We start from the raw sequence: 15,304 nt of genomic DNA, 5'->3' as shown, positions 1-15,304 counted from the left end.
GCTTTAAGTTTTTTTTTTAACAAGAAATGATTCTTACCTAGAAAATATATTTATTATTATATATAAGAGAATCAAAACATCTTATGAAAGTCCCTATTCTATATTCAGTATCTGTTATTACTTTCTATTTTGACCTTGATAAATGCTAGTTTTACTGCATAGTTTGAAAACACTGAACTATTCTGTAGTATTTATTGAAACTTCCTTTGCAGGTAGATCCTAAGCAACTTAAATTGTTGTTTAGGACAGAATAGTACTACTGATACAAAATGTCTACTAGATGAAAGGTTATTATTTCAACATCAATTAGAGATGAGCTATGGAGATAAACACTAGATTTATGATCCATCCTAGTTTTCTGTCACTGGGGAGACATTTCTTTTTCCTCGATACCATCTTATGCATCAGGAGAAAATAACAAGTGTCTGTGGAATTCAACAAGTATTCATTTTCAGGAAGGGCTTTCAGTGTGCATACTGAAATACTTACAATTTCTTTGTTTCCGGTTTAGTCAAAGCAGTCCTTAAGAAAAGGGAGTATGGATCAAAGTACACTAAGAATAATTTCATCACTGGAGTAAGAGCAATGAATGAGTTCTGCCTCAAGTCCAGGTACAGTGTGTCTTTTAGGCACATTCTGTGCGGATTTCATAGCCCTTTCTCTTTTCATTAATTTTCAGAATTAGCATGGAGATCATTGTTCATTGTTGTCCCAAAATTTCTACAAGACAGCCAGTGATTAAATATAAAATAATGATTTTGATGAACATATAAACTTTTCAGAATTTGAGAAAAAGCAAAGTATAACTTAGACATTTCTTTTTTTGTGTGTGGGGGGGTTTGAGATAAGGTTTCTTTTTGTACCCCTGGCTATCCTGGAACTCACTCTGTAGACCAGGCTGGTCTCGAACTCAGAAATCCGCCTGCCTCTGCCTCCCAAGTGCTAGGATTAAAGTCGTGCGCCACCACCGCCTGGCTTGACTTAGACATTCTCACTGTAAAAGTTGAGTTGTGTGTGGGAGGGCGGGGTAGCCCATGTGCTGGGTTGCATGTCTGGAGGTCAGAGGCAAGCTCATGCAGTTAGTCCTCTCCTGCCTTGTGGGTGTGAGGGACATAACTCAGGCCATTAGGTTTGCCAGTACCTTTACCTACTGAGCCATCCTACCAGTGATTAATTTAGTTCTTAAATAGAAGAATGATACTTGTATATATTCTACTTTTGCATATCTTAAAAGTTCCTGTGGTCAGGCTCATAGTACAAGTACTAATGAGGGAGTTGTAGCACCCATCCCACCTAGTGACCAGGCCTGACCCTGCTAAGTTTCTGATGAGACCCTGTGCATTCCGGGTTGTATGAAGGGGAATAGAATCTGTGTACTATGATGTTCTTCATCAGTATAGTCCTTTTTTACTGTCTCCAGACTCTTGTTTATATTAAAAGTGCTATCTTTAAGCTGATGTTTAGAAGCCATAAAGATCCCTTCTTTTAAGATGGGCTTGGTATCATTGTTTGCTGTCTGTAACCTATAAGCTTATAAGCATTATCTGAATAACTTCAATACTTTTATATCCCCAGTGATTTAGAACAACTACGAAAAATCAGGCGGCGAAGTCCCCATGATGACACTGAGTCCTTTACTGTGTTCCTGAGGTCAGATGTGGAAGCAAAGTAAGAACATAGTTCCCTCATAGCAGAGCGCATGCCGGATTTGAAGTTATAAAAGCATCTCAGACAGAATCTTTCAGTGATGTTTTGTTATTTGCAGTCTGTTGTCATCTGTGCTGGTTGAGTAAATATGTCCTTACTAATCAGAACATTTGTGGATAAGTTTATGTGAATTGCTTAGATTTGACTCAGACACTTTAAGTGTTTTGTTTTGTTTTTTGGGTTTTTTTTTTTTCTGGATTTTTTTCTTTTTTTTTAATTTTCTTTTTTTACTTTTTTTATTCGATATATTTTTTATTTACATTTCAAATGATTTCCCCTTTTCTGGCTCCCCACTCCCCAAAAGTCCCATAAGCACTCTTCCCTCCCCCTGTTCCCCCATCCAACCCTTCCCACGTCCCTGTTCTGGTATTCCCCTATACTGCTGCACTCAGTTTTTCCAGAACCAGGGGCCCCTCCTCCATTCCTCTTGGACATCATTCAATATGTGGATTATGTCTTGTGTATTCCACGTTTCTAGGCTAATATCCACTTATTAGTGAGTGCATACCATGATTGATCTTTTGAGACTGGGTTGCCCCACTTAGTATGATGTTCTACAGCTCCATCCATTTGTCTAAGAATTTCATGAATTCATTGTTTCTGATGGCTGAATAGTACTCCATTGTGTAAATATACCACATTTTTTGTATCCATTCCTCTGTTGAGGGATACCTGGGTTCTTCCCAGCTTCTGGCTATTACAAACAGGGCTGCTATGAACATAGTGGAGCATGTGTCATTATTGCATGCCGGGGAATCCTCTGGGTATATGCCCAGGAGTGGTATAGCAGGGTCCTCCGGAAGTGTCATGCCCAGATTTCTGAGGAACCACCAGACTGATTTCCAAAGTGGTTGTACCATCTTGCAATCCCACCAGCAGTGGAGGAGTGTTCCTCTTTTTCCACATCTTCGCCAACACCTGCTGCCTCCTGAGTTTTCAACCTTAGCCATTCTGACCTGTGTGAGGTGAAATCTCAGGGTTGTTTTGATTTGCATTTCCCTAATGACTAATAATGTTAAACATTTCCAAGTGTTTTTTAAATATGTCTTTTATATGCTTATGGTTCATTTATACTTAGGATAGTTATAATAAAGTCATTTAAAAGAGTCCTTAGTGGTGAACATGTGTATGTATTTTTACACAGAGCTTTGGAAGTTTGGGGAAGCCTAGAAGCTCTTGCCAGAGAGAAAAAATTGCGTAAAGAAGCAGAAATAGAATACAGAGAACGTAAGTATTTTTAATTGAAGTCTGGGTTTGTTGGAAAATGACATATAGGTAAGAACTGTGCCCCTCATAGCCAGGTAGTCTCTTGTGCTGCACTTTGTGGTTCACTCTGTGCTGCAGCAAGGGCTAGTTTTCACCAGGAATTATTTTAAAACCAGAATCAATTTGGTTTTTTTCTCAATGACTTTCTCGAATGGTAACAGGAAGTACAAGAAAACACTTTGTACTTTTTGTGTGACAACACTAGTACCATTATGGATCTGATTTGAAGATTGCTGTTATGATAGTGGTAGTTACTGCTTTGTTATAGAAAATATTGGGCTGGAGAGAAGGCTTAGCAGTTAAGAGCACTGACTGCTCTTCCAAGGGTCCTGAGTTCAAATCCCAGCAACTGCATGGTAGCTCACGACCATCCCTAATGAGATCTGACTCCCTCTTCTGGAGTGTCTGAAGACAGCTACAGTGTACTTACATAAATAAATAAATAAATAAATAAATAAATAAATAAATAAATAAATAAATAAATTTAAAATAATAAAAAAAAGAGAAAATATTGATTTAGCCACCACATTCATTCACTCATTGATTCATTCAGCAAATATTTTTCAGAATCCTAACATGAATAAGAAACTGCCCTTCAACTATAGACAAAAGTTAAGACTCTTAGGGAAAATGAGCTTGGTGGTTGGTTTAGAGTTTAGATTTAGGGCAATGTAAAATTTTACATGATTTGAATTATATAAATATATTTATTGGTGCAAAAGTATTGTACATATTTATGACTTATAGTTTGGTTTCCTAGTACCCCCAAAGAACAGAAATATAAAGAGTGAAGATTTTTCTTTCTTTTTCTGTAATGTTTTATATTCTTTCCAAAAGTAATTGTTATTGATAATTTGGTTATATCCTCTCAGAATATTTCTAATACATTTTAAAATTTATATACACACTTTTAAAAAGATTCCCTTAGGGGCCTGGAGAGATGGCTCAATAGTTAAGAGCACTGGCTACTCTTCCGGAGGTCCTGAGTTCAATTCCCAGCAACCACACGGTGGCTCACAGCCATCTGTAATGGGATCCGATACCTTCTTCTGGTGTGTCTGAAGACAGCTACGGTGTGCTCATACACATTAAATTAATAAATCCTTAAAAAGATTCCCTTTATTTATTTGTATGTGACCTGTCTTTGTGAGTGTAGGCACACATGTTCCACGCCGGCCCCCCCCCCCCCCCCCCCCAGTCCTAAAGAGGGCATCCAGTCCCATGGAGTTGAAATTACAGGCAATGTGGGCCTGTAATCAACATGATCAAAGTACTGGGATTAAACTCTGCTTCTCACAGTTGAGCAGCAAGCTCTTTTAACTGCTTTGCCATCTCTCCAGCATCTTGTCTGTGCACATTTTAACATAATATAAATGGGAAGATACCATGCATAAGCATATACTTGTACATCTTGTTCTTCATAGATATCAACATAATATCTGAGGAAAGAAATCTCCTGAATACATTACTTCAGAGGAGGAGGATGGTCAGGGTTTCACATAACTCAGGCTAGCTTCAAATTTTCTGTGTAGCCAAAGACAACCTAGAACTCTTGATCCACCTGCTTCTACCCCTTGAATGTTAGAATTACAGCTGTATGCTACACCTGACATACAGGTTCTGAGAAGTGATAATCAATTATTCTACTTACTGAGCTTCACCCTCAACCATGTACTAGAGTCTTAAAGAGACTGATAATATAAAATTATCAGTAAGAATGTATATGACTAATCTTTTAATTCCTCTAGGGCTGTTTAGAAACCAAAGAAAATTAAGAGAATATGGTGATTTCTTGGGAAACACAAAGGTAAGAATATCTTTTTAATAATATGTACGTATTTGACAAACCTGGTGTCCATGATCATAATCCAAGAAACTCTAGGAAGTCTTTGATCATAATTTAAATTTTTTTCTTGAGCACATTATAATTATCTGAACTACCATCTATTCATTTAATTTTCTTGAAATTAAAGTTGTGACATGAGTTTCCTAAGATTCTTAAGCATAAATAGATAAAGGAGTCTGTTTCCTTAGGTTTTAGCAGGATTTTCTGTTTCTTTCATATCTTTTATCTTTCATACACACACACACACACACACACACACACACACACACACACACACGCACGCACGCACGCACACACGCACACACGCACACACACACCTACAGATATATATATAAAAGTATTTAATAGCCTTTGTCTTCACTCCCTCTATTCCTAATTCTGATTCAGCATTCAGACTGCCAGCTCTTTGCCTCTGCTCAGAAAAGCATCCCTTGATAAAGAAAATTATCTAGGCAGTCTGATTGTTCCTTATTATATGCCTGTGTACAATCAGTGGACACTGCGTGACTTCATTGGTACATCCTTCACTGTAAAATAGCTTAGTGTATGCCTTTCCCCCAGTCCCAAATTCCCTACAGCCTTACCTTTTGCCTCTCAGTACTGACCCTGCTTCACACGTCATTGACAAAAACAAAAAAGGTGTACAAGTGGTTCCTGATGTAAAGTGGCTCACTTTGTAATTTATCAGCCTGATAGTGTGGAATCGTAAGCATATGGCCATTCTGTTTTTAATTTCCATGTAGTATTAAATAAGTTATAATCAGTATTTCACTAAAATAGGCTTTGTGCTAGATGAATATACTTAGTGCTTGGCAGATCCAATGATTTTGAATACATTTGAGGCCGGCTGGATATGTTCTCGTTAGGTTAGGTGGATTAGGTGCAGTTTCAGTCTACAGTATTCTACATTTGCAGTGGTTTAGAGACCTAGTCCTGTAAGTCAAAGACCATTTGTAATTTGATGAAAGGATCTCATTTTTTCATTATCAGATATACAGACTTTTATCTACATACACTCCTAAATACTATTTTTTCTACAAGAAAAAAATTAATATTAGAAGTATAGAAAATTTCTTTATTTCACTTACTCTTGTCTCTTAAGTTCAGTTCAATTGTGTTTTCATCCCAGTGAAATGGCTCTTAACCAAAGATACAAACCACACCCAGGATTTCAAAGTCATCTAAATACAGAATAGACTTTCCATTTCTTCTTTGCTGGGAGGGGTCTTCCATCAAGAAGTTAATGGTGGGTGTGTTGAGGTGGGTTAAGGAGGCAGAATCAGTAGGATCTCTATGGAGCTTGGACTGCATAGTGACTTGTAGACCAGTCAGGGCTACATAGTAAGTTTATAGAAGAAAGAAGTTAATGCTATAGCTGGGTGTCATAGTTTTGTTTTTTGTTTTTTGTTTGTTTGTTTGTTTGTTTTGTTTTTTGGGGATTTTGGTTTTATCAAGACAGGATTTCTCTGTGTAGCCCTGGCTGTCCTAGAACTCACTCTGTAGACCAGGCTGGCCTTGAACTCAGAAATCCGTCTGCCTCTGCCTCTGCCTCCGCCTCCGCCTCCACCTCTCAGAGTGCTGGGATTATAGGCGTGCACCACCACTGCCCAGCTACTGGGTGTCATAGTTAATGTTTGGCATACCAGTACTTAGAAGTCTGAAGTACAAAGATTACCACAAAGTAGAGCTAGCAAGAGCTACAGAGTGAGACCTTTGCTCAAAACCATGCTACTGCATATCTGGAGCAAAAGTTACCTATGCAAATTGTCTTTTGTCTAGGTTGCATTTGATACTTGAGTTCCTCTCACACAGTTCAGAACTGGACACAGCTGACCACTATAGTTGGATCTTAACTGAGCTGCCCCTCTCTCCATCCATGTTGACTCTGGTTTCTTCCTGAGCACTTTCTGAATGAAGGTTGCAGTCTTTTCATGTCTTGGGAGCTAGAATTTCTGCTGTATTGCAAGGTAAACTGTCACGTTCTTACCGTGTGGAATAACTTAGGCTGGTGACAGTTGCCTCTTCTATCTGTTCATAAGGACAGTCCTGCTTGCTGAAATTACATGCCTTCTTTATGTTCTGTGCTTTGGATACACTCTTTTCCTGTTACACTCTGTTTGTCTAACAGGATTCTCAGTGTCCTTGGTTTACCAGAAGCATCCTCTCCTCAGAGCAGTGGCTCACCTCTCACAATCTAAGTTTGCAAAGTCCCTTTAATCCATTTCCCCTGATCTGTTCTACTTTCTTATGCCTTTCCTTGGGATCCTTACTTCGTGAAGTCAGGGTGGTCCTTTAGATCCTTGAAAGTACTTTTATCTCCACTGAGTAAGTTTAGTTCTACAGTCAGTCTTGCTTTGAAATGAACCCAGGGTGCTTTGAGTAGTTTATGCATTGTTCCCTGGGGGTCCTCTCTGGCATCTGTTGTGATGCTTAAAAACTTATATTTGCATATCTGTCTATCCTTCCATCCGTCCGTCCATCCATCCATCCATCCATCTATTTATCTATCTATCGTGAATGTGTGTGCATATGCCTCAGCACTCCTATGGAGGACAGAGGACACTTTGCAGGAATCTTTTCTTTGCTTCTACTAACTGGGCAACTCAGGTCATCAGGCTTGGTGGCAGTTCTTGTAACAATATAAAACAAACTTAAATAAGCATTTGAGGTTTTGGGAAAGTACCCAAATATGTTTTCAGTTATCTACATACTTTATAATTTATTTTATTTCATTGTACATATGGTGTGTGTCAGTGAGAGGGCAGGTGACCCATGTGACATAGGTGCCCTCCGAGGACAGAAGAGGATGTCAGATCACCTGGACCTGGAGATAGACAGCTGTTGTGGTCCACCCAAGATGGGTGCTGGGAACCAAACCAGGGTTCTCAGCAGGGATAGTGTGTGCTCTTTAACAGTGGTGCCACCTCCCAAGACCCAGACTACACCTTCTTTAGAGAGAAATTTTGGATGGAAAGAATTTAATAGTAAGCCTCCTTGTTTAGAGGTTTTGAGAGAAGGTAAATATTGTGCTGTGTCAGAGCCACTGCCTACTGTGCCCCTCTGAGAGACTTTGCCTGTCTCTGTTCTCTTGTCTTACAGCCACGCTCCAGAGCGGTCTCAGTGTTCCTTAAGGGACCAGGAAAAGTGGTGATGGTTGCTATTTGCATGTGAGTTTTGTAAGACAAGGCTTTTAAAATAGATTATATACCTTTTAATATGTGTGTCCTTGAATATACAAATGTGTTACTTGGTGATTAGCTGCATATAGTTGACTGTAGCCTTTATTATTTTAGAAGAAAATTGAGCCTATGTCACAGCCCAGTGAAGTGATATGAGAAGGGTACAGGCCCATATGGACATTTGATTTGGGTTTTGTGTATTTTTGAAGTGGATGTAAGTTTCTTCCTGAAAATACTAACTGGAGTTTATCAGACTCATGTTTTAAGTTACACTGACCATCGTAATTCAGGTCACAACTACTGAAGAGAATAGCTGTGCTTATGTTTTTCTCCCACTTAAATTTGGAGGAAACTTAATGTTCTTATAACTGACTTTACTTTTTGATTCCTATTTTGTTTATCTTTTTGCATTTTACTATAAATTTTAGGATGTATAAAAGCATTAATTTTAAAATTCAGTAGTTTTTTATTTCCTAAAATGCATATTTTTATGATAAAATTTTATGAAATTATGATAGGATTTAGAAGTGTATAATACATGATCCTTGTAGGAGTAGAGAGCATTAGACTAGAGGAAAGCTTTTCCAGTGAGTACCAAGGATGATGGTACCGAATTAGAATACTTAGAACTGCTGTCAACAATGGTGTCCAAGTTTCTGCTTGGACAGTGAGCAAATGTTACTCCGACAGCAGCATCAGAAACAGGGCAGGACAGGAAGAGGGAAAATAATATCTGGTTTTAGTTGAGGTGTCTATAAGGGTGTCCCTGGGGAGAAGGTCAATAGGATTAGTTCTTTTTGCCAACAGAGTAGGGATAATAATTATAGTCTTCCTTGTGAGGAATGTATGTAATAAATAAACTAATTAGCATAGTACCTAGGATATAATATGTACTCAATAAGTATTATTGTTAATGTATATTGGTCTCAAGCTCAGGGGGGAGATCTAGGGTAGAGATTGAGAATTGTGAATTATTAGTCTACAGATGACAATTAAATCCATAGCAGTAGTTTAAGATTACCTGGTGGATAAGAAATATTGTATTAGGAAATAAAAGTCTTCAACATATAGCATTGCCTCTTACTTGTGTACTTAATGGTATTATAATCCCTACTTTTTATATTTATACCTGAACTGTAGAAAGTCCTTTTTATTTGCTTTTAATAAAATCTAGTATAAAAATCAGTTAACTTTTGGTGGAAAGTATTAATTCAAGCATCTGCTAAGTTGTTTTCTTTCTCCCTAGTAATGGCTTAAACTGCTTCTTTAAATTTCTTGCCTGGATTTATACGGGTTCAGCAAGTATGTTCTCAGAAGCTATACACTCATTATCTGACACTTGTAACCAGGTAAGGGGAAAATACTTCATTCAATTTAAGTTATTTCTTAAGGTCTTTAGTCAGAAGTTATCTGTTAAAAACTATTCTGCAGTTGGCTTTGAGGAAAATGCAGCTTTTTTGATTTGAGCATTTAAGAGCAATGGCTTTGTATACATGGGTTCTGTATCTGTGCTTCCGTATCCTCTCAATTAACTATGGATCAAAAATACGAGGAAGAGATGGGCATGCTACACACACCAGCACTCAGGAGGGAGAGGCAGGTAGATCCCTGGGGTTTTGAAGCCAGATTGGTCTATATTATTTAGTGAGTTCCAGGACAGCCGGAGCTACACAGAGAGACCCTGTCTCAAAACTCAAACACACAGAGGAGAGGAGGAACACTGTCTATACTGTGCAGACTTTGCCCTTATCATTTTTTTCTTATTTTTAAGGTTTATTTATTTTATGTGTATGGATGTTATGTCTGTATGTATGTCTGTGCACCGTATCACAAGAGGACTGGAATTACGGAGCCTCAAACCCAGGTCCTCTGGAAGGGTAGCCAGTGCTCTTAATTGCTGAACCATCTCTCTGGCCCCATTCCTACCCCTGTTACTCTAACAAGAGGGTTTACCAATAATGTATATATTGTTTATATTGTCTGAGACATAATTTAAAATATGAGCGATATTTGCAGTTATTTGAAAAATACTGTATCTATTTTATAATAGAAACTAAAGCATTGAAAACTTAAGTTTCACTGGGCTTGGTAGCCTACACCTTAAGAAGGCAGAGGCAGGTGGATCTCTGAGTTCAAGGACAGCCTGGTTTACAAAGTGTGTTCCTGGACAGCTGGAGCTACATAGGAAGACTCTGTCCAGAAAGAAAGAAAGGAAAGAAGTGGGGGAGGGAGGGAAGGAATTTAAGTTTCTAATTTACTCTGTGTTTGGTCACAGTCTTTTATAGAAGAGAATTTTTTTTTATTTATTGTTATTTTGTATGTATTTGTATTTTGTCTCTATATACAAGTTTGCCTAGTGCCTGAGGAGGTGGCACTCCTCCATGTGGGTGCTGGGAATTGAACCTGAGTCCTTTGCAAGAACAAGTGGCTTTAACTATTGAGCTAACTCTCCAGCCCTTGTAGAAGAGATTTCTTCTCCTCCTCCTCCTCCTTCTCCTCCTCCTCCTCCTTCTCCTCCTCCTCCTCCTCCTCCTGTTCCTCCTCCTCCTGTTCCTCCTCCTCCTCCTCTTCCTCCTTCTCCTCCTCCTTTTTTTATTTTATTTTATTTTTTTATTTATTGGTATTGTCTGAATGAGGCTGTCAGATCCCCTGGAACTGGAGTTACAGACAGTTGTGATGAGCTGCCATATGGACACTTGGAACTGAACCCAGCTCCTTTAGAAGAATGTTTCACCTCTGAGCCACCTCTCTAAACCCAGGAGACAGTCTTAAAAGGAGTTTCTGAGTACAGTGATAGCTGTCAGGGAACTTACTCTATAGACCAGCCTGGCTTCAAACCCCAGAGATCTGCCTACCACTACCTACCTCCAGAGTACTAGGATTAAAGGCGTGTGCCATGATGCCCAGCTAAAGATAAGTTCTTAATCACTGTGAGAGCAAGGAAAAATTTTTTGAATAAAGATAGAGTGATATTGATTGGTTAACATACTTTCATATTAGACTCATACTTTGAATTCTTTCCCTTGATTTTGCAAATGAAGATTTAAAAACAAAATTAAAATAGCCTTTAAATTCTCTTTGGCCCAAATTGTAAATTCTTAAAACCTAATCTTTTGTAAAGAACACTTTAGAAAATTTACTTATATGTTTGTGTCATATTTTAAAGTATATGTTATCCTTTCTGTATTACATATATTAGACATATGTTGGAAGAAATTTGAGAGAATTATTAGTGAAAAGTACAGATAGAGGAATGGATATTTAAGCCTGCTACTTTAGTTCCGTGGTAAAGTTGCTGATTAGTAAGTGAGAGGCCCTGGCTTTGATTCCCAGCACTGCCCAGCCAAAAAGAACATTTCAGATAAAGTTCAAAGGAATAATAAAGAACAAACAGAGCAGTCTTATTTACAAATTAGCCCTAAGAATGCATCTCACTGTCAAGTAGATTAGAACCTCTGTAAAAGTAAAGGGGGGAGGTAGGGAGCTGCTATCAGTGCTACCAGTCTACCGGGGTTGGTTTCTTTTTTGTGTGTCTGGTCCATGAGGTGTGTGCGTGTGTGTGTGCGTGTATGTGCGCGCGCGCGCAGTGTACTTATGTGAGGTGGCCAGAGGTTGACACGGGGGTTCGCCTCAATTTCCATCTTATATATGGAAAGAGGCAGGCCTCTTTCTTGAGCACAGAATTGACCAGTTTTGCTAGTCATATTCCAGCCAGCTTATTCCAGAGTGCCACTGTTTGCCTCCCAAGGGCCAGGACTATAGGATAGCTGTCATTATCCCACCAGCGTTTAGATGCTGGGGATCCTAGCACCAGTGCTCATGCTTGCATGGGAAGCACTTCAGTAAATATTTAATAACCACTTCCAAGATAGTGTTTTTCCAGTCAGCACCATATTAAGTGGAAGGAGAGGAAATGGAGAGGGAAGTATAAATGCAGTGGTTAAAAGCTTAAAATCTTAAAGACATAAGGATAAAGAAAGAAAATTAATAGTTTTAGTATTAATTTTTAGAACATTGGAGATAAATCTTAAGTTTTTATTCTATAAAATATTGTCCTACTTAGGGTTGTTTATTGCCATAATGAAAAACAAGTCAGGGAGGAAGGAGTTAATTTGAATTACACCTGGTAGTCCATCACTGAAGGAAGTCAGAGCAGGAACTCAAATAGGGCAGGAACTGAAGTAGAGGCAGTGGAGGGGAACTGTCCCACTGTCTGTGGGCTTGCTCCTTCTGGCTTAATCAGCCTTCTTGTTTATAGAACCCAGATCAGGGGTGGCATGACCCATAAAGGACTGAACCCTTACCTCCATCACTAATTAAGAAAATGCTCTATATGCTTGCCTATAGCTCTGACTTATGGAGGCATTTCGTCAATTGAGGTTCCATCCTCTCAGGTGACTATAGCTTGTGTCAAGCTGGCATAAAACTAGCCAGTACAAATATTATGTATGGGTTTTAAAGACTATGATAGCTTTTAACTGGAGGAATAACCATGAAAAATCTAGTAAGAAAGTCAAGTTGCAGAATATTATATGTCTAGAACTTCTGCTTTACCCATGAAGGACTCACAGAGATTGAATTTAGTCTTTTGATGCATCAACAATAAAAACCTAGACAAAAAATATAACTGCTTTCACACATTAAATAGTAGAAGCACAAGACCATACCTCTGAGATGAGATTTTATTTCTCTTATACTTTCTCTGTGGCTTTTTGCTTAGAAATACGTTTGGAGTAGTGGGCCAGGAGGAGAAATATCAAAGTACAAGGAATCTGAAGTGGTTGGAAACTAGAAGGCAGAGTTCCTCAGAGGGAAAAGCTAAGTAGTAAAAAAGAAAAGTCCATACTCTAATAAGGATCTTCCTGAGTCTGCTGAGTGTTAAATTACCCATGCACAAACTGTGCTCAGAAATACCGGAAGAGCAACAAGCCAAGTAATTCCTAGTGCTTACACATGGCTACCAAACATACACTAACCAAATGAGGTCCCCAGGTCAGCCCAAGTCTCATTCCTCGCAGTAGAGCTAAATTATCTCTAGTACAAAGGCTATTCGAGAGCCCTTCTTAACAGTCTTCCCAGAAATGTGAATGGACAACTTTATAAATAATTTGTTTGTGACACCAAAGCACCATGCTCTTTAGAGAAGATAATCCCCCCGCTCCAACCCCAAACACTTAGTGTGACTTATACAGAGTTCAGCTAATTTTTCCCATTAGGAGCAGACTACTACTAGACAGTGCAAGGAGCAAGAAAATTGGACTCAGCTAGAAGGAAAATATTTCATAAAATAAACTCAATTATCAGATGATAAAAATGAACATATTGGGGCTTTTAGAACTAAAAAAAAAAACTATGACACAAAATCTCACTTGATAACATTGATAGAAGACTAAATCCTAGAAAAAAGTCAGTCTTTAATTATAATAATGGAAATCACCTATATTAGAACCAAAGATAAGATTGAAGAAGATAATGGAATCCTTAGTTACCTATGGAGACAGTACCAAGAAAACTTAGCTAGCTTTTAAGAAAATAATACCCACATTGCACAGACTTTGAGAGGTAAGAGAAAGCAATGGGTTTTCAACTCTATGGAGACAGCATGGGGATGATATGAAAACTTACAATGTCATTATTTGAGAAAACGCGTACCAATCAGGATCCTTCAGGGACATACATAGAAATTCTTCAAACTATAACCAAGTGAGATCAAGTAATATATAAAAATCATAGTATAGTCAAGTAAATATTGTTCTGAGACTGTAAAGTTGGCTTAATAGTCAAAACGAATAGATACAAATCAGTGCATTTCCACTGCCAGCAAATACAGGATGGCATTTAAATTTTTCCATATATATATACGTATATGTATGTGTGTGTGTGTGTGTGTGTGTGTGTGTGTGTATTATAGTAATGATAGCATCACAAAACATTAATAAATCTAGCAAAAGGACCACAAAACTCTTCCATTGATAACTGTAAAGTATTCCCGAGCATTTTAGAAAAATCTAAAGAAGGGCTGGGACACTGATCAGTGGCAAGTGCTTACGTAGACTCTGCAGGCTGGGGGTTTCATCCCAGTCCCACTAAGGAGAGGGAAGTAGAGTGGGAAAGAAGTCGATGTGGGTAAGACAGTGATCTACAGGCTGAGTGCGTCCCAATCATAATGCCAGCAGAGTTGTGCCTTGCTTTGTTTGTGACAGAGCCCTGAAATGTAGTAGTCTAGACTAGTCTGCATTCAAGACCCTCACTGAGTGGGTCATCTAGAGCTTTTCCTGTGTCAGTACAGAACACTGAACTTTGGGCTTGCTATTTTAATTAATGCTGTAGGAGCCATTTGTGTGGTTGATCATTTGTGCTGCATTTCCTTACTGATGGAATTTTAGATTGCTGTAGTTACTGTCTTGGCTTATTTTGGTATGGTTTCATTTCTCTGAGACGGGCTCTTTATGCAGCCCAGGATCCACTCAGACTTGATTCTCCTGCCTTACACCTCTTTAAGTGTGTGCCCCCATGCCCAGCTACTTTTCAAGTTTTTTATCCTTATGAACAATGTAGTTTTGAGTCCTCTTGGATTTATCTTTATTTTTCTAAGTCCTGAAACTAGGATTTCTTGGCCATTTATGTGCATTTATGATTCCTTTGTTGTTGTTCTCTCTGTCTTCCAAAGTGGCGTACTCACTGTATTCTCCATCTTAGTCACAGTACTGACTGTTCGCTCTTCTCCATAGGGCTTGCTAGCACTGGGCATCAGCAAATCTATTCAGACACCAGATCCTTCTCACCCGTAAGTCACTGAAATAAAACCAAGGGATTTCACAGATTTGAAATTATGTTCAGTATTTGGTCATTTCCTTTGTAGCATGTAAAGTGCAAAGGTCAAAGTAAATTCAAGGCATAATTTGAAAATAGAATTGAAATTATTTTTATGCTTTATAATGCAGCCTAGAGCTCTTCCCTGTATTTGGTAATACCAAAACACTTATTTTGTTTCAAGGAATATATTTCATCCCAAGCTTAGTTGGCTACATAATCTAAACTTTTGATGATAACCTTTTTAAAATACATATTCCATACTTACTCTTTCTTTAGTGCTTTTATTATCATTGAGAAATCTTTTGATAACATTTTAAAATTAGATATTTATAAAGTGAGGGTTTTTTTGTTTTGTTTTGTTTTAGACTACATTGCTTTGAGTGTGTCAGTGTCCCGATGTAGATATTTATTTTTGTTGCATCTAGCTCTATATCCATTGTTATTTTAACTACCTTCATTAATACAGATTGATCAAGTTAAGGCAAAAGAT

At 38.2% G+C, this 15,304-nt stretch overlaps 1 protein-coding gene across 2 annotated transcripts in view; it reads left to right on the top strand.

Annotated features, from left to right (window-relative positions):
- Nucleotides 1-15,304, top strand: part of Slc30a9 (solute carrier family 30 member 9) — a 49,812-nt gene that overhangs the window by 19,687 nt on the left and 14,821 nt on the right. For both annotated transcript variants that reach the window (XM_052198008.1, XM_052198009.1), the window contains exons 4-10: nt 512-611; nt 1,576-1,668; nt 2,852-2,934; nt 4,722-4,780; nt 7,919-7,986; nt 9,245-9,347; nt 14,730-14,785. In XM_052198008.1, coding sequence (XP_052053968.1) covers nt 512-611; nt 1,576-1,668; nt 2,852-2,934; nt 4,722-4,780; nt 7,919-7,986; nt 9,245-9,347; nt 14,730-14,785 — 562 coding nt within the window. The remainder of the gene's footprint in view (nt 1-511; nt 612-1,575; nt 1,669-2,851; nt 2,935-4,721; nt 4,781-7,918; nt 7,987-9,244; nt 9,348-14,729; nt 14,786-15,304) is intronic.

Source organism: Apodemus sylvaticus, chromosome 11, assembly GCF_947179515.1.
Source record: "Apodemus sylvaticus chromosome 11, mApoSyl1.1, whole genome shotgun sequence".
Taxonomy (NCBI): Eukaryota; Metazoa; Chordata; class Mammalia; order Rodentia; family Muridae; genus Apodemus; species Apodemus sylvaticus.
This window is presented reverse-complemented; position numbering and strand designations above follow the sequence as displayed.